Genomic DNA, 22,871 nt, shown 5'->3' with positions numbered 1-22,871 from the left:
GTACTTATTGAGGTAATTTAGTCACAGGATGTTTAGGGCTATAGTGATTAAAACCAGAATCTTGAACTGAGTCTCATGATAAATTGAAAATCAGAGAAGCTAGTGCCTGGTCAGTCTAGTCAAAACCTCTCTAAAGAGAGTTAAACCATAACTGGAATGATTGGAGTGTCTGATATAGAGCAATGTGGGGCAGCCTTCTGGTGTCCCAAAAAGCTGAACAACTTGGGGATCCACATGAATGTTATCAGTACTCATTCCCCTGAATTTGAGTTTTCATGCTCTGTACTCCCCTCCCTTTGCCCTGCATACATGAGAAGAGCTTTCAAATAAACTAGTTTCTTGTTATAGTCAAATTTGAGAGACTTTAGTTTCTTCTAATTGTGGTTAATTAATGAACCAAGCTATTAAACCACAAACAGGTTTATTTATTCATAAGCAATGCAAGAAGCTTTCAGTAATCTCTACTTGAATGTAAAAGAGATGATGGAGGTGTGGGAGAAGAGTCAAAGGTTTGTTCAGGCTCATGCTTATAATGACAGCCCATGGTTTGTTGTTACAAATGGACCATATTTCAAATCTGTACAGTTTAAAGTTTATTTTAAACTCTGTATTCTATATTATTATATAATTGGTTGTCTTAATTCTTGAAGCACTGTAAAGGTCGATTGCATAATAGTGAATTGCAACCCTGTGAAGTCTATGATTGATGATCTTATCCAGAAGTTGTATGATGTTCTCGTGATGTCTTTGAGAAAGTCCATACAAGGTAATGCTCAAAAGAGAGAAACGTTCTTGCTAAAGTTTTAGAAAATAGCAATAAATTGTTCACTCCTGCTCCCTCTGTGAAAAACAGTTACCTTGCATAGCATTATTTTAGATATCAGATATGTTGTGACATATAGTGACTCTGGTGGGCGTGCTGGCCTGGCTTTTGAAAAGTAACATTTGTGCACTTGGTTGCATCATCCATATTTCATAATAAGAGCGATGATTTTGTATATTAAACAGTCTTATCCCACATCCATCTTTTGCTGCTCAGTAAGTAATATTAACTGCAGTGGGACTAAGCATTTTTAAGTAATATTTCACCAATTAAACTGTTTTGGGTTGTACTGTTATTAAGGGCTGTGCGTTATGTCTAGTTACAGCCCCAGTTTTTAAAAACTGTTAAAATCCAGTACAATGCTTTTGTCCGGTTGCTTATGCTGTTTTCCTTGTGGGAAGAAAGAAAGAAAAGACTATCCCCTTGGTTTAATCATTTGTGTTGTGTTAAACCAAAACTTTTGTTTTCTATTTTCCTTTGTTTAGGTCATCTACATGATATTTCTTCATTTCTCAATGATGCCATGAAAACCTTGATAGCAAGGCCCCAAACTGTAGATGAAATAACAGAAGATAATTTAAAATATAAAAACCTAAAAGACAAAAAAGAAGAGGTAATTTTTTTCTGTACTACCAAGTCTCCCCTGCACAGAGGGGGTTGTTGTAGGATACAACAGAGGGCCAGTGTGGTGTAGTGGTTAAGAGCGGTAGACTCGTAATCTGGTGAACCAGGTTCGATTCCTCGCTCCTCCACATGCAGCTGCTGGGTGACCTTGGGCTAGTCACACTTCTTTGAAGTCTCTCAGCCCCACTCACCTCACAGAGTGTTTGTTGTGGGGGAGGAAGGGAAAGGAGAATGTTAGCCACTTTGAGACTCCTTCGGGTAGTGATAAAGCGGGATATCAAATCCAAACTTCTCCTCCTCCTCTTGGCATTGCATATGGGCATTCAACATGCCAAGTGGTCATGGTGAATGGGAGACCTTTCATATCCCTGTACAGTTCTCCTCGCTCTGCTTGGTCAAGGACACAAACATCAGGCTCTTGTTCCCTGACCAAATGGAGGTGCCTGGCCACGTAGGGGATATGGGATGTGATTACAGGTCTATTGTCCTTTGAGTGAATGTGTATCTCAGGTGGGGTGAGCGCCATCTAGTGTTTGCAGGCAGGATTTCAGTCGAATAAGAGATTTCTGCTGTCACCTGGCCACCTGCTACCAGTTTTTACTTCTGCCTTCATGCTGAGAGTTTTTTCTGTGCTTGTTTGTGGTTTAAAGAGAGTGGTGTTTGCAGTGCCATTTGCATGGGGAGTAGGACTGCTGGGTGAGCCTGGGCCTGTTTTATGAGGGCCACTCCATTGATTTCATTGTATGGCTTGACTTAACAGCACCCTTTTTTGCTGGTGGAACTTATGCCAGGTTGCCAGATCATGTTACCACGCTGAATTGGTTTTGTTATTGTTTAGTCGTGTCCGACTCTTTGTGACCCCAAGGACCAGAGCACGCCAGGCACTCCTGTCTTCCACTGCCTCCCGCAGTTTGGTCAAACTCATGCTGGTAGCTTGTTGGACACCTTCCGACCTGAGGGGCTCATCTTCCAGCGTCATAACTTTTATATGCCTGTTGCCTTTGTCCATGGAGTTTTCTTGGCAGGGATACTGGAGTGGCTTGCCGGTTCCTGCTCCAGGTGGATCACGTTTGGTCAAAACTCTCCACTATGACCTGTCCCTCTTGGGTGCCCTGCTCGGCATAGTTCATAGCTTCTCTGAGTTATTCAAGCCCCTTCGCCACGGCAAGGCAGTGATCCATGAAGGGGCGAACTGGTTTAGCACCTAGTATAAGGCACCCCCCCCATTCCTGTCCCTTTCCCATCAATCACCTGGAGCCTTTGCCTTTTCAGGACCTACACTGACCTGAGATCCACCAGGATCAGCTAACTGATGTCCTGTTCAGCCAGAGTGAGAGACTTAAGCTGCCATATCTGTGTCTGAATGACAATTGTACCCAAAGTCTTGCTCAATATAAAGAAAACTAAAGAAACTTGGAAAACTGTTGGGGGCAGTTTATTGCAGTTTGAATAAATCTAAAACAAAGGTTAATGTTGTAGCATTTACTGGCATAAACAAATACGTTGGCGTTGACAATTTTACTCATTAAAAAACCTTCTTTGTTTAGATCTTCCGTCTCTTTCAAGAAGCAGAAGGTAAAAACAAACTTCTGCGAACTGTGGCTGGTGGGGGCATTGAAACAATTGGCAACCTGAGAGCTACGTGGGATAAATTTGAATTAATGATGGAAAGTCATCAGCTTATGATAAGAGAGCAGGTAATTTGGCGTGAATTGTAAATGTTCCCTCCTTTGACTTACCTTTTTCAGTTGTGCATGAACATCTTTTGATTCTGTCAGATGATTCTGTAGGGATGGGACCGTTTTTCAGCTTGAGGGAAGTATTTCCTTGGGGGCAACTTTCTGGGGGCCACATGCCAATAGCGGGCAGGGACTCGAGGCAAGAGTGGGGAGAGCAACACGTGTAAATTTTACCTGCACACCCACATCCCCCCCTAGTCTTCATCAAGCAAGCAAGAGGAGTTAACAGAATAGTGTGCTGGATCAGGCCAGTGGCCCATCTAGTCCATAGCTGTCAATGTTTCCCTTTTTTAAAGGGAAATTCCCTTATTCCGAATAGGAGTCCTCATAAGAAAAGGGAAAAGTTAACAGCTATGATCTAGTCTAGCATCCTGTTTTCACAGTAGCCAACCAGATGCCTGTGGGAAGCCAGCAAACTGGACACAATGTTTTTCCAATCTGTGATTCCCAGCAACTGGTATAACATTCAAGGACACGTTCAAGCCATGCAAAAGTGCTCTGCATGTGAAGCAGAGCTGTAGAGAGAGTTGCAGGGGCCAGATAGAGAGGCCTGGAGGTCTGTATTTGGTCCTCAGGCCTTCAGTTCCCGACCCCTCTGACAGTGTAACTTTGGTTTAGAGGGCCATAATGCTTTTGCCAGTACTGTGGTATCTTAGTTGTCAAACATAATCTATTCCGGGAGTCTGTTCGACTCCTGGAACTGTTCGAAAACCAAGGCATGGCTTCTGATTGAGTGCAGGAAGCTCCTGCAGCCAATTGGAAGCCACGGAAGCCGCATCGGATGTTCGGCTTCCAAAAAACGTTCGCAAACCAGAACACTTCTGGGTTTGCGGCGTTTGGGAGCCAAGCCATTCCACAACCAATGTACCACTGTAGAGTGTTCTGGACTGCTCAACATGTTTTGCAACAGGATTTTGGAGCAAGGACAGCTGAAGAGAGGAAGTGGGGAGGGAATGTTGTTTGGGACCCCCCATGAATTTTTACATGGCAGAAAAATATGTCCAGAGGTTGACTTTACATCAGACAATCTAAAAATATTATTAATAAAAGCCTATAGCTGTGAACACAGATGCTTCAATAATATGTTCTTTGAGGACCACTTGACCCACTGCACAGCACCAAATGTGATTTTGCCACCAAATCCACATTTTACTGTCGTGAGTTGGCTCTGTGACAAGTGTATCTACATAATTCCTTTTCTATGAAATATAAAATATGGCGATGCTAGTTTGAATAATAGCTACTCTAATATGTCTGTAATGCACTATTAGGCAGACTGATAGCATCTGTCTGCTTTTAGTATAAGCTTTCCAAGGAAAGTAGTAAGATTTTCATTTTAAACCTCACTCTTTGTTCTTTAGATTGAAGTGATGAAAAGTAATGTGATGTCACGTATTCATACATACTTTCAAGAGCTGGAGAAGTTTAAAGCTCGCTGGGACCAGTTAAAACCCAAGGATGATGTAATCGAAACAGGTCATCATGATTTGCTGCAGAAGAGTGCTGAGACCATAAAGGAAAAGAAAATTGAGTTTGATGAACTTGAGAACACAAAACAAAAGTTAATGTATGTTTATTTCTCCATATGCATGAATATAAATATTACCCTAGAAGTGGTGTCTAGGACAGGTGAGGGGGTGGTGGGGTTAGTGATTTGTATTTGTTATTATGCATTTTGTGTTTTTTATCTTGTATTTTTATGTTGTGAACCGTCCTGAGATCTATGGATGAATGTTTTACTAAATATAAACAAATAATAAATAAAATAATAAAGTCTTGTAAATACAATTTTTGAAAGCAAGTTAGACAATAATGAGCAAAATATAACCATGTATAAAGTGTCATTTCCTGAAATTGTCAATTCTTTGTCTTATAATGCTTAAATAGCAAGGCAATATAGGTGGTAATTATGATAATTTTGGAATGGAAAGATCTTGAATTTTATTTAGCTTTGCATAAAAGATATATTGTGAATGCAAACATCCACATTAGCAGAACCTTAAATTGTTCACCTGGCCAGGATACTATTGTTGCCTAGAGAACTTTAGTTATGTAATAAAAATAAAATGGCCCAGTTAATGGTTTGAGAGCAGCTGATATTTCAGCATTGCTGAAGCCATGTGGACAGAAGCCCCATTTAGCCCAGTCTGAGCTCTTTAAGGGAAGAGGGGGTTATAAAATTTTATCTGGGATACAATTTTAACATTGCCATGTTCTTTTCCTTCAGCAATGACTGCTGTCACTTTGAGTTAGAAGAGCCTGATTTCTCTTTAGCCGATGAAATACGCAGAGACATTGAGAGCTGTGCAGAAATTTGGGCATTATATGAACAATTCCATGAAGGTTTTCAAGAAAAAGCCAATGAAGACTGGATTACATTCAGGTCTGTCTTTTTCTCGAACTGCTGGCATTCCTTGGTTATAACAGTAGTTGACCCATTGTGAACTTTCTTTGACATGTGTTCCATTGCAGAAGCAAGACCTACTTGTTTGAAGAATTCTTACTGAACTGGCATGACAAACTGAGAAAGATTGAGGAACACACTATAATGACTGTGAAGTTGCAGAAAGAGGTTGACACATACAAAGTAAGGTGCTGAATTTAAAAGGGGAAGAAAGCAAAAAGGATGTATTGGAATACTTTGTACCAAATTTATGAGAGGTGTTTTTATATATAAATGTATATGTGTTTATGGAGGGTTAAGTTCAATAGTTGTGCAAGAAGAAGGCATCTCGTATTAATTAATTAATTTTTAACCAACCCTTTCTCGCAAAAGGAGCCCAGGAAGATAAGGAATTGTTCTGTCATGTAGAAAGTTAGATAAATTTTGAGCTTCCTTCCAGATTTTAATAATACTTTGCGTGCATATAACTGTTAAGTATTCAGAAGAATAATCTAGTTATGTGTCTGAATGTAACAAGGATATACTAAAACGAGGTAGACTCATACATATACATTTATTTATTTATTGCCAAAGATGACACTTCCTGTCTTGAAATACGTTAGAGGAGAACATCTGTCGCCAGATCATTGGCTGGACCTCTTTCGTATTCTCGGTCTTCCCAAGGGTACTAGTCTAGAGAACTTGGTGTTTGGAGACCTTCTAAAAGTGGCTGATGTCATCGTGGAAAAAGCAGCAGAACTGAAGGCAAGAATTACTTTTCAAAGTTGTACTGTGAAGCAGAAAATTATGTGGAGCAGTTACTTGGCTATTGAAACATTTTTGTAGTTTCCGTTCTTTTGTGGTGCTGAATGGAGGGCATGTGGATCAAAGTTGTCCTCTAGTGTCCAAAGCTGGGAAACACAGTTCATTCTCAGTGGGTAACTCTCTGGATCAGAGGGACGCGGGTGGCGCTGTAGTCTAAACCACTGAGCCTCTTGGCCTTGCCGGTCAGAAGGTCAGCGGTTCGAATCCCTACAACAGGGTGAACTCCCTTTGCTCTGTCCCAGCTCCTGCCCATCTAGCAGTTCGAAAGCACACCAGTGCAAGTAGATAAATTGGTACTGGTGCGGCAGGGAGGTAAACAGCCACATGACCTAGAAAGCTGTCTGTGGACAAACGCTGGCTCCCTTGGCCTGAAAGCGAGATGAGCGCCGCAACCCCATAGTCGCATTTGACTGGACTTAACCATCCAGAGGTCCTTTACCTTTACCTTACCTTACTCTTTGGATCATAGAATCATAGAAGTGTAGAGATGGAAGGGATCCCAAGCATCATTTAGTTCAAACCCCTTGCAATGCAGGAATCTCAACTAAAGCACCAATGACAAATAGCCATCCAAAGTCAGGCCATTTGTCCATCTAGCTCAGCAATTTCCTGTCTTTTGCCTGGATCAGGTGTGTGTGTGTGTGTGTGTGTGTGTGTATACACACTCCTATTTTGTGGTCCTGTTTTTCTAGTTTTATGAGTGTGTGAGTGACTGCTGCCTGGAGAATGAGCAGCAGGTTTCAGATTCCTTTAGATCATTTCCTGACACCTAAGTTAGTGGAAGGAGAGTGGAGTGATAGAATTATTATTATTATTATTATTATTATTATTATTAATACCCCACCCTCCCTGGCCAGAGCTGGGCTCAGGGCAGCTAACACCAGTAAAATTACAATAGAAACATAATAGGGGAAAAAACAATTTAAAATACAGGTTAAAAATACAATTTAAAATGCAGCCTCATTTTAATAATAGCCCATAGATCAGAAACATAAGGGTCAGACTGAGTCCAAACCAAAGGCCAGGCGGAAGAGCTCTGTCTTGCAGGCCCTGTGGAAAGATGTCAAGTCTCGCAGGGCCCTAGTCTCTTGTGAAAGAGCGTTCCACCAAGTCGGGGCCAGTACTGAAAAGGCCCTGGCCTTAGTTGAGACCAATCTAACCACCTTGCGACTTCGGACCTCCAAAGTGATGTTATTTGTGGACCTTAAGGCTTCCGCAGGGCGTAACAGGAGAGGAGGTCCCGTAGGTACGTGGGTCCTAGGCCGCATAGAACAGAAGTGGAGGAGCGTGTTTCTCCCAGATTGTTACAGGAGGCTCACGGTGTGAACATAAGAAGATCCTGCTGGATCAGGCTAGTGGCCCATCTAGTTCAGATGCCTGTGGGAAGCATGCAAGCAGGACTTCAGTGCAGCAGCATTATGCTCAGCTGTGATTCACAGCAACTGGTATTCATAGCCACATTGTGGATTCCATAAGATTCATGGGAGTGGCTGTTGTGTGAATGAAAAAGTGCCGTTTGTCATAGAACCTTGTATTTAGTTCCTTAAATCATCATTCACATGTGTAGCAATATGTAGCTAGTTCCATAGTGTTTGATTTTGAAAAGATCATCTTGTATTGATGAACAAATTATATTTCATGACTTGTCATTTGTCTGAAATCTCCTTTTGTTTTTATTTTGCCTGTAGTAGAAATGAGAGTCAAACATTTGTTTGAATGTGATTTGTGTCTGAAAACAGGATTTGAACAGTCGGGCTCACGGCGAAGTCACGATCCGAGAAGCCCTGCGTGAGCTCGAGCTGTGGGGAATTGGAGCTGTCTTTTCATTGACAGATTATGAAGACAGCCAGAGCCGGATGATTAAATTGATTAAGGACTGGAAGGACATTGTCAACCAGGTTGGTGACAATCGTTGCCTCCTCCAGTCACTCAAGGACTCTCCATATTACAAAGGTTTTCAAGATAAAGTTTTTGTTTGGGAGAAGAAACTTGCTGAGCTGGATGAGTATCTTCAAAATTTAAATCAAATTCAGAGGAAGTGGGTCTATCTGGAACCCATTTTTGGGCGTGGAGCTTTACCTCGTGAGCAAGCCCGCTTCAACAGAGTCGATGAAGACTTCAGGTCAGTTTTATGCTGCACAATGTCTTTCAATCCAAATATCTCAAAACATTCTTCAGAATGAAACAATGCAAAAAAGTATGCAAAGCTTATTTTAATCTCATGCATTTTCATACCCAGGAACAGAATTAATAGTTTTATAACATGGATGCAACTGCAGCAATAATTTAGGAATTAATCTATGACCTTTCACATTACAATGACATATTTTTACCCCCCCCCCCCCGTTCTTTTAAAAGATCAATATTGTTAGATATCAAGCTTGACAACCGCATAACATCCTTGAATGCTCGAGCCGGAATAAGAAATGCCTTGATCACTATTCTTGACCAGCTTCAGAGATGTCAGAAATCCTTAAATGAATTCTTGGAGGTAAACATTTCTAATCTAATAGTGAGCTGACATAGATGGAGTCAGAATAGGGTCACTGAGAAACAAGAAAGAATGTGTTGGTGCATCCCAAGGATTGTGGAAGTAGGGAAAAATAGAAGCAACCTAAAAGGGCAAAAAACAAAAGCGAAAGACCCAAACAGCCCCGTGAGGATTGAGTGAGCCTAGTTGCTACAGGCTGGTGAATGTCGGGGGCAGGGGGGCATGCAGAAAAGCAGGCAGCACAGAATGGCCTCTGGTTCTATTAGATACATATTATTTAAAAATAAATTGTTTGGGGTATTTTATTAACACAAACTACTGTCAGTGTAGGAGAGGCAATTGCCGTATCAAATACATGCAGCATATAACAAGCAGAGAGGTGCTTGCAGCAATCTATAAGAATGGATGGGCTGTTTGGCCAGTATACCTTGGTGCACAAATAGCAAAGTTAAAAGTACAGACCATACCTATTTTCATTTGTAAGAAAGTGTGGAATATGATATTAGCATTAAAATCGGGATGACTTCATCTATTTTGAAACAGGAAAAGCGCTCTGCATTTCCTAGATTCTATTTTATTGGGGACGATGATCTTCTAGAAATCTTGGGACAGTCTACCAATCCTTTAGTTATTCAGTCTCACCTGAAGAAGCTTTTTGCTGGTAAGTTGAGTCATTTCGTTGCTTCAGGATGCCACATGAGAAGCAATTCATGTATAAAACAATGTTGTGTGCAAGGGTTTTACAAACCTGTATATATCTAGGAACAGCTGGCAGTCAGTTCTTAGTTTCCTGGCAATAGAAGCCTTCAAAAGCACCTTTAGTTACAATCATCTTCACTTTCAAATAATAAAAAAGAGTTCCTTTTTAGCAGTTGATATGGAAAAATTGGAAAATACTTCAAGTATAACACCTGAGCCACAGAAGGCTGATGAAAACCCTTCTTCAGAAGTCTTGCTTTTAAAAAATAATAATTGTCTTGTCATTTATGCGTGCATGCATATAACAATGATGAACCTTTTAACAAAATTATGTCATTAATTACGAACACATTTATTTAGACACTGAATCCTCTCTTATGAAACATAGTACTGTAGTATAAAAGCTTTATTGTAATCTAATAACAATGGAGCAGACTATATTTCATTAATTGAATATTATGCTGTTAATTAACAGGAATTCACAGTGTGAGCTTTGATGAGGACTTTAAAAACATTCTTGCAATGAAATCTTTAGAAGGCGAAGTTGTACCTTTAAAAAATAAAATCCTACTATCAAATGATGTTGAGGTAAGAAAGTAGACTCCAAACATAATAACACAAGCTGGGAGAAGTAAGTGTGATTTGTGATGTTTCCTTTTATGTTATTTGCTAGGTTTGGCTAAACAAACTTTCTTCAGTGATGAAAGAAACATTGAAACAATTACTGTGTGACTGCGTAACTGCTGGAAAAAGAACTCAGGGTTCAATTGATCCATCACTTTTCCCCTCACAGGTAGTTCTTCTTCCTTCTTTTGCAATATGGTAGTTATTAAAATTGTTTAAGGAGAGACTGCATTTGGAGGAATATCTGACTTGACAAGAAATAATATTTTTGTGCACTTTGAATTAAAGCTAACGGGCTGAGGTTATCTACTGAGGTTAACAGATAGTTGTATTGGATTTTATTCATTTATCTTTAAAGGTCAGGCACAGTTTTGGTACTGGTAAAGGTGGGAACACCTTTGTTTGTTTGTTGGAACACTGTATTTTTAAGAAGCACAATAGTAACTGAAGCTTCATCAGGACCAGCTTTAAATAATATTTAATGGAAACCTAAAAGTTAAGGGCAAGACCATAAACTTACTGCGTTGCTACCTTCTGTTCCCAGAACCCAGGCAGGATTGAGGTCTCCTGGTTTTTGCAAACAACTCCCAGTGCTTCTGTGAATGGTGCAGTGAGCTACTACAGCTTGCAGCCAAGAGCTGCCAGTTTGAGTCACTCTACTCCAGGCTGAGTGGTGGGTGACTTACCAATCACTTATGGTTCCTGTAGCCTGTAGCTGTTGCATAGCAGCTCAATCTGTTCTTTGAACCTCCAGATTATTACTGTCTTCAAACAAATAAACATAACCCTTTATTTCCATACATTTTAAAAAAATGACTTAGTCCCCTTTAGCTGGAACTAAGCCGCATTGAACTCAATGCAATTTGCTTCTTAAAAAAACATACATTAGATTGTTAACCAGCTACTTGAAGAGCTCTTTGCTTATTAGTATGTTTTAGCAGAGGAGTAGTGTGGGTTTGAAGTTTGCTTAACACTGAATAAAGTGCTAAGATTTGTTGAAGCATCTATCACTGAATACATATAAATCCATTCTTGCTTATGAATATTGTTTTCCCAATAGATTATTTGTTTAGCTGAACAAATTCAGTTCACAGAAGATGTTGAATGTGCAATCAAAGAAGGTAATTTGCAACAGTTAGAATTAGAACTGATGGCTAAATTGGAGCATTACACCAGCATAGACACTAATACAGAAGATTCAGGCAATACAGGTATGAAAGAGGATTGCAATGGCTTTTTCCCTCAGGCTTGAAATTATTTTCTCATAACTGAAGCACACTTGCTGTTACTAATTGTATTAATAATTTTATCCCCCTAATTGTACAATCAGAATGACGGCTGTAATTTTGTATGGTTGTACCCATTTTCGAATCCCCACGGCGGGGTGAGCTCCCGTCGTTCGGTCCCAGCTCCTGCCCACCTAGCAGTTTGAAAGCACCCTTAAGTGCAAGTAGATAAATAGGTACCGCTTTATAGTGGGAAGGTAAACAGCGTTTCCGTGTGCTGCGCTGGTGCAGGCTCGCCAGAGCTGCTTCGTCACGCTGGCCACGTGACCCGGAAGTGTCTCTGGACAGCGCTGGCCCCCGGCCTCTTAAGCGAGATGGGCCCGCAACCCCAGAGTCGGACACGACTGGCCCGTACGGGCAGGGGTACCTTTACATTTACCCATTTTGACTATAATCCAGAACTGTTTTGTATGTGATTAATGAGTAGTATTGCATTTTGACTGCTCTATATTGCAAAGGTATCACAGTGGCTTCCAAAATAGTATAAAACAATATATTAGAGAGAGAAATTACAATTGAACAATTAACATTATTAATGAATTGCCAAATATCATCAGTGAACTATGAAACCATCGCAGTTCAGCACATCCTAACATTTTGATTCGCCTAGAACACCCAGAAAGCCCCCCCTCTGCTGACTTCAAAGTCCAGGTCACGGGATGTAGGATTCCTTGTTCATGTAAGGTGTCCTGAGGTGGTACTTACGCTTCCCCAAGGGAAGCATTTTGTCCTAAAAGGGAAAGTTGGTGATGGGGTGGTAGTTCTCAGTTCAGAGGTGTACTACTATCTCATCTGTTTATCACAACCAATAATTTTAGGTTAAAAATAAGGGATATGACTTCTGGGCATCTGCTGGGTGAGAGGTTTGATCCTCTAATAATCCATTTGAATTAGACGTTCCAATGCTAACTGTAATGTAAACCATTTAATGTATACCATAAGAGTAGCTGGGAAAACCCAGCCAGATGGGCGAGGTATAAATAATAAAATTATTAAAAATTAATACTATAAGACAAGCCACTTGGCAAGCTGCTTGCTCTTCTAAATTCAAATCCTTAAAAAATCACATCTTATGTTAAATCGTTACATTGTATACAATGCGTGAGATTGTTAAATCCCCCCCCCTTCTGTTACGTTTCATTTGTAAGAGTAAACGAGAAGCTAATGACTGGATAAAGCAAGATAAATAAGAGGCTAATATAATTGCTTTTAAACTTTTAATGGTCTGCTTAATGGTCTCCTGGAAATAATATTATTTATCTTCAGAATCTGGGATCCTTGAGCTGAAGCTTAAAGCTCTTATTCTTGATGTTATTCATAACATTGATACTGTGCGGCAGCTAAATGAAGCCCAGGTGCAGAGCAATGATGACTGGGCCTGGAAGAAGCAACTCAGGTTTTATCTAAAGAATCAAAGATGCTACATTCAAATGGTGGATGCTGAACTCCAGTACACTTATGAGTATCAGGTACTGTTCTCATTTCAGTTTCAAAATTTATTGCAGGGATCTCCTAATCATGCATTTTGCTTGCATTCAGAAATACTACTGCTTTCCCCATCCCTCCTTCATAGCACATTCCATATTATTTAAGGGGAGCAAAAACTATAGTCACCCTTGCTCACTAGCTGAAGTGCTTGCAACACTTCTTAACTCCTGTATCCCAGAATGAATGGATAATTATTTTCATTTGTGTTTGCTCTTGATAACGTGGCCCCCATCAACTGTAATAGCCATTTTTGTTTAGCTTTTTTAAATCATGCACTGTCCGGCCATATGACATACATAAGGCGTGCTTCCTTCCTTCCATGGCAAGCTAACAGATTTGTGAGCGACTTCAAGAAATATAGACTTATGCACATTTGCATGGTTTCCCTCATATTTGACAAGCATAGATTATTACTTATTTGGAGTTTGCAGTTCTCTTGTCTAGTTTACATCTGTACGATTGAGCTAGGATTGTAAGAGCCAGTGTGGTGTAGTGGTTAAGAGCGGTGGACTTGTAATCTGGTGAACCGGGTTTGATTCCCCGCTCCTCCACATGCAGCTGCTAGGTGACCTTGGGCCAGTCACACTTCTCTGAAGTCTCTCAGCCCCACTCACCTCACAGAGTATTTGTTGTGGGGCAGGAAGCGAAAGGAGATGGTTAGCTGCTTTGAGACTCCTTAGGGTAGTGATAAAGCGGGATATCAAATCCAAACTCTGAATTTGATCTTATTGTGCTGGGTGATAAGATATTTTTCTTTATGTCATTAGGGTAATTTGCCAAAGCTTGTTTACACGCCATTAACTGATAAGTGTTACCTCACGCTTACCCAAGCTATGAAGATGGGCCTCGGAGGGAATCCTTATGGTCCAGCAGGAACTGGCAAGACAGAATCTGTAAAGGCTCTGGGAGGACTGCTTGGAAGACAAGTTTTAGTTTTTAATTGTGATGAGGTAAGGCAGCATATTCAATTCAAAGTCCTGGTTTTGGCCTTTATAAACTACTGCTGCTTTATTTTTAATGCTGTATTTTTGCAAGTCCCTTTTGAAGTCAGGTTGTGAAAAGCAAAGTAAAATTATCCCGAAGTAACAATAATTTATAATGCTACTGTATTAATAAATATAACAGTGTTCAGACAGTATTTGCCACTGCCGCAGACCTCTGCATGTGATGAACTCAAGAGTCAGTCTTAGGCTCTCATGTTTCCTTTTGCTCCCCCAGTGATTCCTTGTAAGCATGTGAAAGAGAAACACAGAGCCAATGTTTAAATTAAGGCAGAATCTCCTAGTTTGTGTGCTATCTTCTAGGAACAGGAGTGGAGTAGGAAGTATGCAAAACTAAGATCTGTGTGCAAACTAGTCCCCCCATGCATGAGGAGCGGGAGAGGGAAGCAATGTCTGAATAGGCCCTAATGTATTTTTCAAATACCATTACTCTTCCCTTCAATACATTTATTAAAACTTTTCAAATAGGAAATTGAATACTGAAGGTTCCATATCTTAACTAACATTCTTATTTCAAGGGCATTGATGTGAAATCTATGGGGCGAATATTTGTTGGTTTAGTGAAATGTGGAGCCTGGGGCTGTTTTGATGAGTTCAACCGGCTGGAGGAGGCTGTTCTGTCTGCTGTATCTATGCAGATCCAGACAATTCAACATGCTTTAAAGAAACACCAACCTGTGTGTGAGTTACTTGGAAAGGAGGTAAAGTATGGTATTTTATCCTCTTTTACAACAGTTCTGCCATTTTCTTTATTTTGAGTTACGTACCTTGTCCGTTCCTGTACTCTTGCAGTGACACTCTAATCCAGGCACCCCCAAACTCAGCCCTCAAAATGTTTTGGGACTACAGTTCCCATCATCCCTGACCACTGGTCCTGTTAGCTGGGGATGATGGGAGTTGTAGTCCCAAAACATCTGGAGGGCCGAGTTTGGCGATGCCTTCTCTAATCTGTAGGATCTTAATGAGTGAAAGAATCATCCTTGGAGCCCATCTACTTTTTTCTTTCTTCTAAATTTCTTATGAAACCTTTTTTTCCCCATGGGATAAACTGCAAAGGTCAAAGAATTGTCCTAACTGTAAACTAGTATAATTCAAAGGATTTTAGTAATTAGAATTTTCAGCTTGTTTGTGTCAACAATTATCTTTAGAAGGCTCTCATAAAGAGAAAGACATAAAAACTAGATAGATATCTAAAATGTATTTGTTTGGCACCAGTGGATCAGAGCAACTTCCTCTTTAGTACAATGTCCTGTTTGGGTCAGTGGCTGGTGCTGGTGCTTCAATGGAAGATATGAAGAAATAGCTTCAGGGTAGAGCTGTTTCTTGCCATTTCTGGCTAATGGGGAATGAGAATACATGGGGAAATGGTCACTTTGCCAAATAGTCATTAGATATACAATTGTTTCATAAGTCCCTTATGAATGCCTTTTTTAAATGTCAGGTGGAAATGGATCACAACTCTGGAATTTTTATCACAATGAATCCTGCTGGAAAGGGCTATGGAGGCAGACAAAAATTGCCCGACAATCTCAAACAACTTTTTAGGCCCGTTGCTATGACTCGGCCTGATAATGAACTCATTGCAGAAGTGATTTTATATTCAGAAGGTTTCAAAGATGCAAAAACTCTGGGAAGAAAATTAGTGGATATTTTTAATTTAGCAAGGTAGGTGTTTTATTCTATCTCCAGGCAGTCCATTTAGGAAATATAAACTTTGGCTCTTTGGGATGCATGCTTATTCTTTAATATCAGCTCATATGGTACTTTGCTATTCCTGAATACTAAAAATCATAGAGGGAGTCATGGCTGTGAAGCATTCTTGTGTTCTTGTTTTGATCTAGTGTTGCATATTCATTAAGGGTAGGTGCTATGAGCTGGAAGACCCAGGTTCAAATGCCAGCCCATGCATCAATTTGCTGACTGGCTTTAGGGGAATTACTGACTTACATCTCCTTCCCCAATACAAGCATAGTAATACTGACTAACTTTATAGGGCAGAGGTGGGGAACCTCTGTCAGGGGCTCCTGTTTGGCTCATGAGGCCGTCCTTTTGAAGCCACACCTACCTGTCAATTAAGTGATGTCACCTTGATGTCAGCTGATAGTGGGATCAGCTCAGTTGAGCTGGATGTGGTAGTTCCCTGCTCACAGACTGATGTGGTGGTGTTAAATCCTGCTAGGTTTGCTGCTGATACCAGTTCCATTCAGGGAAGTCCTCCACATAGCTCAACTCCACACTCATCAGGGGTTAGGTAAAGGTAAAGGGACCCCTGACCATTAGGTCCAGTTGTGGTCGACTCTGGGGTTGCAGCGCTCATCTCACTTTATTGGCTGAGGGAGCTGGCGTACAGCTTCTGGGTCATGTGGCCAGCATGACTAAGCCGCTTCTGGCGAACCAGAGCAGCGCACGGAAACGCCGTTTACCTTCCCGCCAGAGCGGTACCTATTTATCTACTTGCACTTCATTCTTTTGAACTGCTAGGTTGGCAGGAGCAGGGACAGAGCAACGGGAGCTCACCCCGTCACGGGGATTTGAACCGCCAACCTTCTGATCGGCAAGTCCTAGGCTCTGTGGTTTAACCCACAGCGCCACCCGCATCCCATCAGGGAATGATTGAGGTTAAATCCTGCTCTGTAACTATCTCCCCCACCCTTGCTGACCAACTTTGAAAGGGGGGGCAGTCCACGCAACTGTCAATCAATCACCTGTTGTCATTAGGATGATTGGCTGGCTCAGCCACCTGTCAAAGGTGACCCATGCAGTGGGGGGAGATAGGAATCTGGTCCCACAAGCCAAAAAAGGCTCCCCACCCCTATTATAAAGTTGTTGTAATAATTATAACTGGCAATTGGATTGGAGACTCTTGTTAATGAGAGGTATGGACAGAGAAAGGAGCCAACTGCTGGGTAGAGAGATTAGAGATAAATTTTTGTGAAAGTGCTGGTGAAAGTCTCTTAGCTACGCTATTAGTTTTGTGTTCCAGCTGCTCTTCCCTTTAATCTCTGTAGCCATTGAGGCAGAAGGCACAGAGTGACACAGCAAATTATGATTATTATGTGCTTTAACATAATAATATACCATCGTTAATGCAAGCTGAGATTCATAATCCAGTTTCAAACTATGGTTTCAGATGAACTGCAGTTAGTGAGCCTGGCCATTGGCCTATCTGATCCAATGTCTGGTTCTCACAGTGTCCAGTCAGATACCTATGGGAAGCCCTTACCAGCATCTGAGCACAACAGCACTCTTCCCCTTCTGTGGTTTCTAGCAACTGGCATTCAGAATCATAGAATCACGGAATTGTTTAGTGGGATCCTGAGCTCATCTCCTGCAATACAGGAATAATAGAAGCATACCACCTCTGACAGTGGAGTTAAGCTGAACTAACCATGGTTTAATGTTGGTTTCTAACTTAGCCCCTGGTTCTGCATCTCTTCGTTACTCTATTAAAGCTTTTGATTCCTTCTCAAGTACTAAAGGGAAGTAGATCAATGATTGTACATGGAGAAAGCATTAAAATATGACTGTTTTTTTTAAAAAAAAATCAGGGAACTCTTGACACCTCAGCAACATTATGATTGGGGCTTGCGAGCACTGAAGACTGTTCTGAGGGGATGTGGGAACCTTCTTCGACAGCTGAAAAAAAATGGAATGAAAGAGACAGGTAAAACTTGGACGTTGTCTTTCTTTATATCTTTATATGACTTCTCAAATTCAAGCATTCTGTTTTTGTGGGAATCTATTTGTCAGCAGATGTAAAATCTTTCCCCCCCACAATTAGAATCCTGCAACTGACCCACAGTCATTGGAAGGCCAGATTCACACGGAGTTGATGTATTACCATGACCGCTGGTAATACCCACAGTACTCTTGATTCCTAGTTCAATTAGGAACCTAGTTGCTTCAAATAAGAGCCAAAGTTGGATGCTGCTTCACAGTAGCGTATTATCTAACATGGCTGCAGAAATCCTAATGTCTTTTGAAGTCATAGGGGAATATAAAAACTAGGAAGTTTGTTGAATCTGGCGTCCTGTCAAACAGTAGACAATGCTTGGCACAGTGGGTTTGCATTAACAATTAGTTAATTTTTTCAGAGTTGTTGAGCTTATTGTTAAAAAGACCATAGCTTTCTTATGAGTTGTGGCATAAACCTAAGAATTAATGTCTTCACCACACTGCTGAATATTTTCATACTCAGTATATCATCTAGCTCTTATCCTTTTGTCACTGAATTTCCACGTGAAATTTAAGGCATTACAAATCCACCATCTGTAGGGATTGCATTATCTTGTGATGCTAGACACCAGCTAGTATGTTTCTCTTACATCTTGAAGCACGAAGAAATTAAATTGTATCCTCTTATCTTTTCTCCCATGTAGTTAATGAAAGCCATATTGTAGTCCAAGCACTGCGACTCAATACGATGTCAAAGCTTACATTTGCAGATTGTGCACGGTTTGATGCATTAGTCAGAGATGTCTTTCCTGGTATTGATTTCAAGGATGTAGATTATGCAGAGCTAAATAATGCTTTACGAGAAGTCTTTGAGGAGGCCAATTTGGAAATTATATCTACTCAGGTAAGTATCAGCTACAACCCTGATACTGAATATCTTGAGTTTGGTCTTTGCCTAAAAGTCTTAAGAAACTTATAGTGAATCTGTTGTGGTTATAAAAATACTAAAGGGAAAAAATCTTAATTCCATAGTTATTGGAAATACGTTTGCGGATTATGTAAATGAATATATGCAAAATGTATATATGTAAAATCAAACGTAAAAATATTTTACTAAGTTACATTTTAATAACCTTCATTGATTCTTGTGGCACTTACCCTTGCAAACCTGTAAGATTAGAGTCAAAATAATTTGATCTGATTTGAATTGCTTGACACAAAATCCCTCCATGCAATTTAAAGACACTAAAAGCAATGATTTTATTATCTAGTTGTGTGAAAGAAGCATCCAGTTGTTTTAGTTACCTCCTCACATTTCTCAGCAAAACGGAACAGGTGAACTAATTTTGTGTTCTAGACTTGGTCAGATGACTCCTTCCTTTTTTTTGGGGGGGGGTGTTAATTCCTTTTTTTCCCTCTCTCTTATGTTATGTTAGTGTTTTTATGTTGCAAACAACCCTGTGATCGTTGTTTGCAACGTAAAAGTTACTTGCCTTAGCCCAGGACAGAACTGTATTCATGGTCTCAAACTACTAGGTATCTTTACTCACTCACTTTTATTTGCTGATCAGTCATTTCCTTTCCCCCTCCTACACTGTCCTCTTTTAATTCAGATGGGGGGGGGGAGTCTTTTGTTCTCTCTCTGCTATTTTTCTTCTCTTATGGTTTCCCTCTGTCAATGTGGTGAGAGCCAGTGTGGTGTAGTGGTTAAGAGCGGTGGACTCATAATCTGGGGAACCGGGTTCGCTTCCCCGCTCCTCCACATGCAGCTGCTGGGTGACCTTGGGCCAGTCACACTTCTTTGAAGTCTCTCAGCCTCACTCACCTCACAGAGTGTTTGTTGTGGGGGAGGAAGGGAAAGGAGAATGTTAGCTGCTTTGAGACACCTTCAGGTAGTGATAAAGCGGGATATCAAATCCAAACTACTACTCTTCTTCTTCTTCTTCTTCTTCTTCTTCAAAGCAAACCCTGCAAAAAAGAAAAGAAAGAAAAAAAAGAGGAATCATACTGTATCATGTTCTCACCCTAGAGATCAGGGTTAACTAGGGCACATTCCACACTATTGGATGCCTCTCCCACTGTAAATGGATACAGGAACATGGGGTCCTGGCTTTGAAGATTCATTCTGGTATGGGATGAATGAGGCATCCAAGGCACACTTGGCTGTAGCCAATAGCTAGCATTTTATACACATAGCAACTAGGCTTCACTTGGCAGAGAGCTTTGACTTGTGCCAGTCCCCTGGGAGGCAGGATGCGGGACCAAGGTTCTATTCTCAGATGTCATTATCTAAATGGCTGTGGATATTCCTCAGTCTTTTTTCTTAAGCTTGGCCATGGGACAGGATTAGGGAGCAATCATCTGATCTGGACTAAATGGCATAACTTGGTTACATGTTCCTTTCTTCCTTGGGTTGTGAGATGAGTTAATCCAGAATATCAAGTGCCTTGTTCACCCAAAAGTGAAAGGAACCAGTACTTGATGTTCCTTTTTGTTTTTAAAAGGTAAACGAAAACTTGAAAATGTCTTATTACCTGCTCCTTATTTGTTTGAGGGATGACGTCTATAAACATTTAAGTGTGTTTTATCCTACTTTTTCTTTTTGGTAAAGATCAAGAAAGTTCTGGAATTGTATGAGCAACTACGCCAGAGGATGGGGGTAGTTATTGTAGGCCCAAGCGGGGCAGGCAAATCAACCCTCTGGAGAATGTTGAGGGCTGCACTTGGGAAAGTTGGGAAAGTAGTGAAGCAATATACCATGAACCCCAAAGCGATGCCTCGCCGCCAGTTACTAGGTCATATAGACATGGACACCAGAGAATGGTCTGATGGTGTGCTTACAAACAGTGCTCGACAAGTGGTACGTGAACCAGCAGGTACGTCTGTGAATTAGAAATCTTGGCTTCCATAAATAAGGAGTTTTATTTTTAGATCCTAATCTTGATTACTCTGAAATAAGACACACTGTACGTATTAAAGTGTGTATAGAATTATAATTCTAAGTTTGGTCAATCACCATAAGAGGAGTAGTGTTACTATGTGTGTTTACTTACAAGACACTAAGTAAACAAGAAAACGACTATGGTGACAATAATAATTGTTTGCATTGTAGCCATTTATATAGAGCACGTGGTTAGAGAGAGCATATTCATCTGGCTTGATCTAGTTGTTTGTTCATACATGCAGTTGCACACATTCATGTTCATACATGCAGTTGCACCTCAGAATTTATACTTGCTGTCCCCTGTATCTACTCCAATTGCAAATGTTAAAATCTAATTTGAACTCCTACTGAAAAGTGACTAGTTTGAGATACAATGTTTGGTTACTGTTTGTAAATAGATGTTACTTCATGGATAATATGTGATGGTGACATAGATCCCGAGTGGATTGAGTCCTTGAATTCGGTCCTTGATGACAACCGTCTACTTACTATGCCCAGTGGAGAAAGAATTCAGTTTGGCCCAAATGTGAACTTTGTTTTTGAAACCCACGATTTGAGTTGTGCTTCTCCTGCCACAATATCTCGAATGGGGATGATCTTCCTAAGGTAATTTGACATTTGACATAAATGTGCATTAGAGTGCTTTTCAGTGATTATACATGCTAAGGAAGGTTGAACAAAATTCGAGGTAGTTAATTTAAAATACACAAATTATTTTAACCAGCCATTGCTTCATTCCATTGTGCCTTCATTGTTTCCATTTGCTTGTTGCTCATTTGGAAGGTAGGTAGTGTTTCTTATAAGCACAACACTCTCGCACAAATGTTATTGGCAGGCTTCACTACATACATGGAATTGGTGACCTCTCCATATTGTTCCCTTTAAATTGAGTTGTGGGTCTGACAGCAACTGTAATGGGATTCTTATGCATATTAACAACTTCAAAGAGGGCTTCAAAGAAACACCAATTAGCTAGTTGGCCATGTTGGGTTTAATAAGCTGAGATATGAAGAAGACATAGCTGCCACATTTTTATTTTTATTTTGGTTCTTCCTTTGCATGAGCAAGTGAACAAGCCAGGAAGTCTTCAGTAAACCATGGTTTTCCATTTCATTCAAAACCAGGAAATCGTAATTATCAGCTTTGGAACATGCTAAGACATGAAGGTGTAGTTTGAAGTATTCTTAATAGCTTGGCTTGTTCTGCAGCTGTCAAACATAATTTTCAGTACTGATGACATGGAAGATTATTTTATTTAAATAAACCATTTAGCTGCAATTCAAAAAGCAAATATAAGACTTCTGGGCTTGTTTGTAGGGCGTCACAAGGGGGGCAGGGGGGCGGTGTGCCCTGGGTGCCATGTCGTGTGTGTGAGACAAGGCACCCCATGGGGTGCTTGCCCTCCACCCCCGGGCGCAGCGGTGCAAACAGCCACCATGCCGCCGCCGCATGTGGAAGATCCTCTGTTCACAGCTGCAGCCACAAGCAGAGGATCCTGCTACCATCCATACGTTGTTCGAGCGGCGCTGGCGGCAAACTGCTACATACAATGCATGTGCAATGTCGCACGCATGCACTATACGTAGCGATGCTGCACACGCGCTGTACATAGCAGTTTGCTGCTGGCACTGCTTGAGCGCCGTACGGACGGTGGTGGGATCCCTCCATCGCCGCTACAGCCACAAGCGGAGGATCCCTCCTCCGCCACGGCAGCCGTGAGCAGAGGATCCAGTCACCGTCCATTCGGCGCTCGGGCAGCACTGGCAGCAAACCGGTACGTACAACGCATGTGCGGTGTTGCACGCATGCGCTGTACGTAGTGGCGCCACACATGCGCCCTATGTAGTGACACCACGCATGCATCGTACGTAGCAGCACAACGCATGCGCAGCCGGCGGTTTGCCCCGCCCTGGGTGTTGGTTATCCTTCGTTCGCCCCTGTTTGTAGGCTTGGGCAAGGAGGCTGTGTGTGCTCTTCCTATACTTGTTTATGTATTGGTTTATGGCAACATACATTCCTGCTTTAATCTGAGGTATATCCCATTCTAGTGATGAAGATACTGATCTTAATTCACTGATAAAATCCTGGCTAAGGAACCAACCCGAAGAATGCAGACAAAATCTTGAAAACTGGATTGGGGATTATTTTGAGAAAGCTCTAAACTGGGTCCTAAAACAGGTGAGTGATAATATACAGTGGTGCCTCACAAGACGAAATTAATCCGTTCCGCGAGTCTCTTCGTCTTGCGGTTTTTTCGTCTTGTGAAGCA

The 22,871-nt window shown here is 41.1% G+C and overlaps 1 protein-coding gene and 1 long non-coding RNA gene across 4 annotated transcripts in view; one reads left to right on the top strand and one right to left on the bottom strand.

Annotated features, from left to right (window-relative positions):
- Positions 1 to 22,871, top strand: part of DYNC2H1 (dynein cytoplasmic 2 heavy chain 1) — a 164,829-nt gene that overhangs the window by 24,412 nt on the left and 117,546 nt on the right. For all 3 annotated transcript variants that reach the window (XM_083499074.1, XM_083499072.1, XM_083499073.1), the window contains 22 exons: positions 651 to 766; positions 1,309 to 1,436; positions 2,995 to 3,144; positions 4,548 to 4,753; positions 5,414 to 5,569; positions 5,659 to 5,773; positions 6,164 to 6,334; positions 8,134 to 8,516; positions 8,753 to 8,885; positions 9,429 to 9,546; positions 10,060 to 10,172; positions 10,258 to 10,377; positions 11,269 to 11,419; positions 12,761 to 12,963; positions 13,750 to 13,932; positions 14,502 to 14,684; positions 15,425 to 15,648; positions 17,532 to 17,647; positions 18,363 to 18,562; positions 20,270 to 20,534; positions 21,001 to 21,208; positions 22,651 to 22,780. In XM_083499074.1, the coding sequence (XP_083355200.1) occupies positions 651 to 766; positions 1,309 to 1,436; positions 2,995 to 3,144; positions 4,548 to 4,753; positions 5,414 to 5,569; positions 5,659 to 5,773; positions 6,164 to 6,334; positions 8,134 to 8,516; positions 8,753 to 8,885; positions 9,429 to 9,546; positions 10,060 to 10,172; positions 10,258 to 10,377; positions 11,269 to 11,419; positions 12,761 to 12,963; positions 13,750 to 13,932; positions 14,502 to 14,684; positions 15,425 to 15,648; positions 17,532 to 17,647; positions 18,363 to 18,562; positions 20,270 to 20,534; positions 21,001 to 21,208; positions 22,651 to 22,780 (3,772 nt within the window). The remainder of the gene's footprint in view (positions 1 to 650; positions 767 to 1,308; positions 1,437 to 2,994; positions 3,145 to 4,547; positions 4,754 to 5,413; positions 5,570 to 5,658; positions 5,774 to 6,163; positions 6,335 to 8,133; positions 8,517 to 8,752; positions 8,886 to 9,428; positions 9,547 to 10,059; positions 10,173 to 10,257; positions 10,378 to 11,268; positions 11,420 to 12,760; positions 12,964 to 13,749; positions 13,933 to 14,501; positions 14,685 to 15,424; positions 15,649 to 17,531; positions 17,648 to 18,362; positions 18,563 to 20,269; positions 20,535 to 21,000; positions 21,209 to 22,650; positions 22,781 to 22,871) is intronic.
- The window catches only part of LOC310705459, a 73,770-nt gene that overhangs the window by 49,404 nt on the left and 1,495 nt on the right, over positions 1 to 22,871 (bottom strand). The gene's annotated exons all lie outside the window — the stretch shown is intronic.

Source organism: Podarcis liolepis (assembly GCF_965112155.1).
Source record: "Podarcis liolepis genome assembly, chromosome: 4".
Lineage (NCBI taxonomy): Eukaryota > Metazoa > Chordata > Lepidosauria > Squamata > Lacertidae > Podarcis > Podarcis liolepis.
Note: the sequence above shows the minus strand (reverse complement) of the source record. Positions and strands in the feature narration are given on the sequence as shown.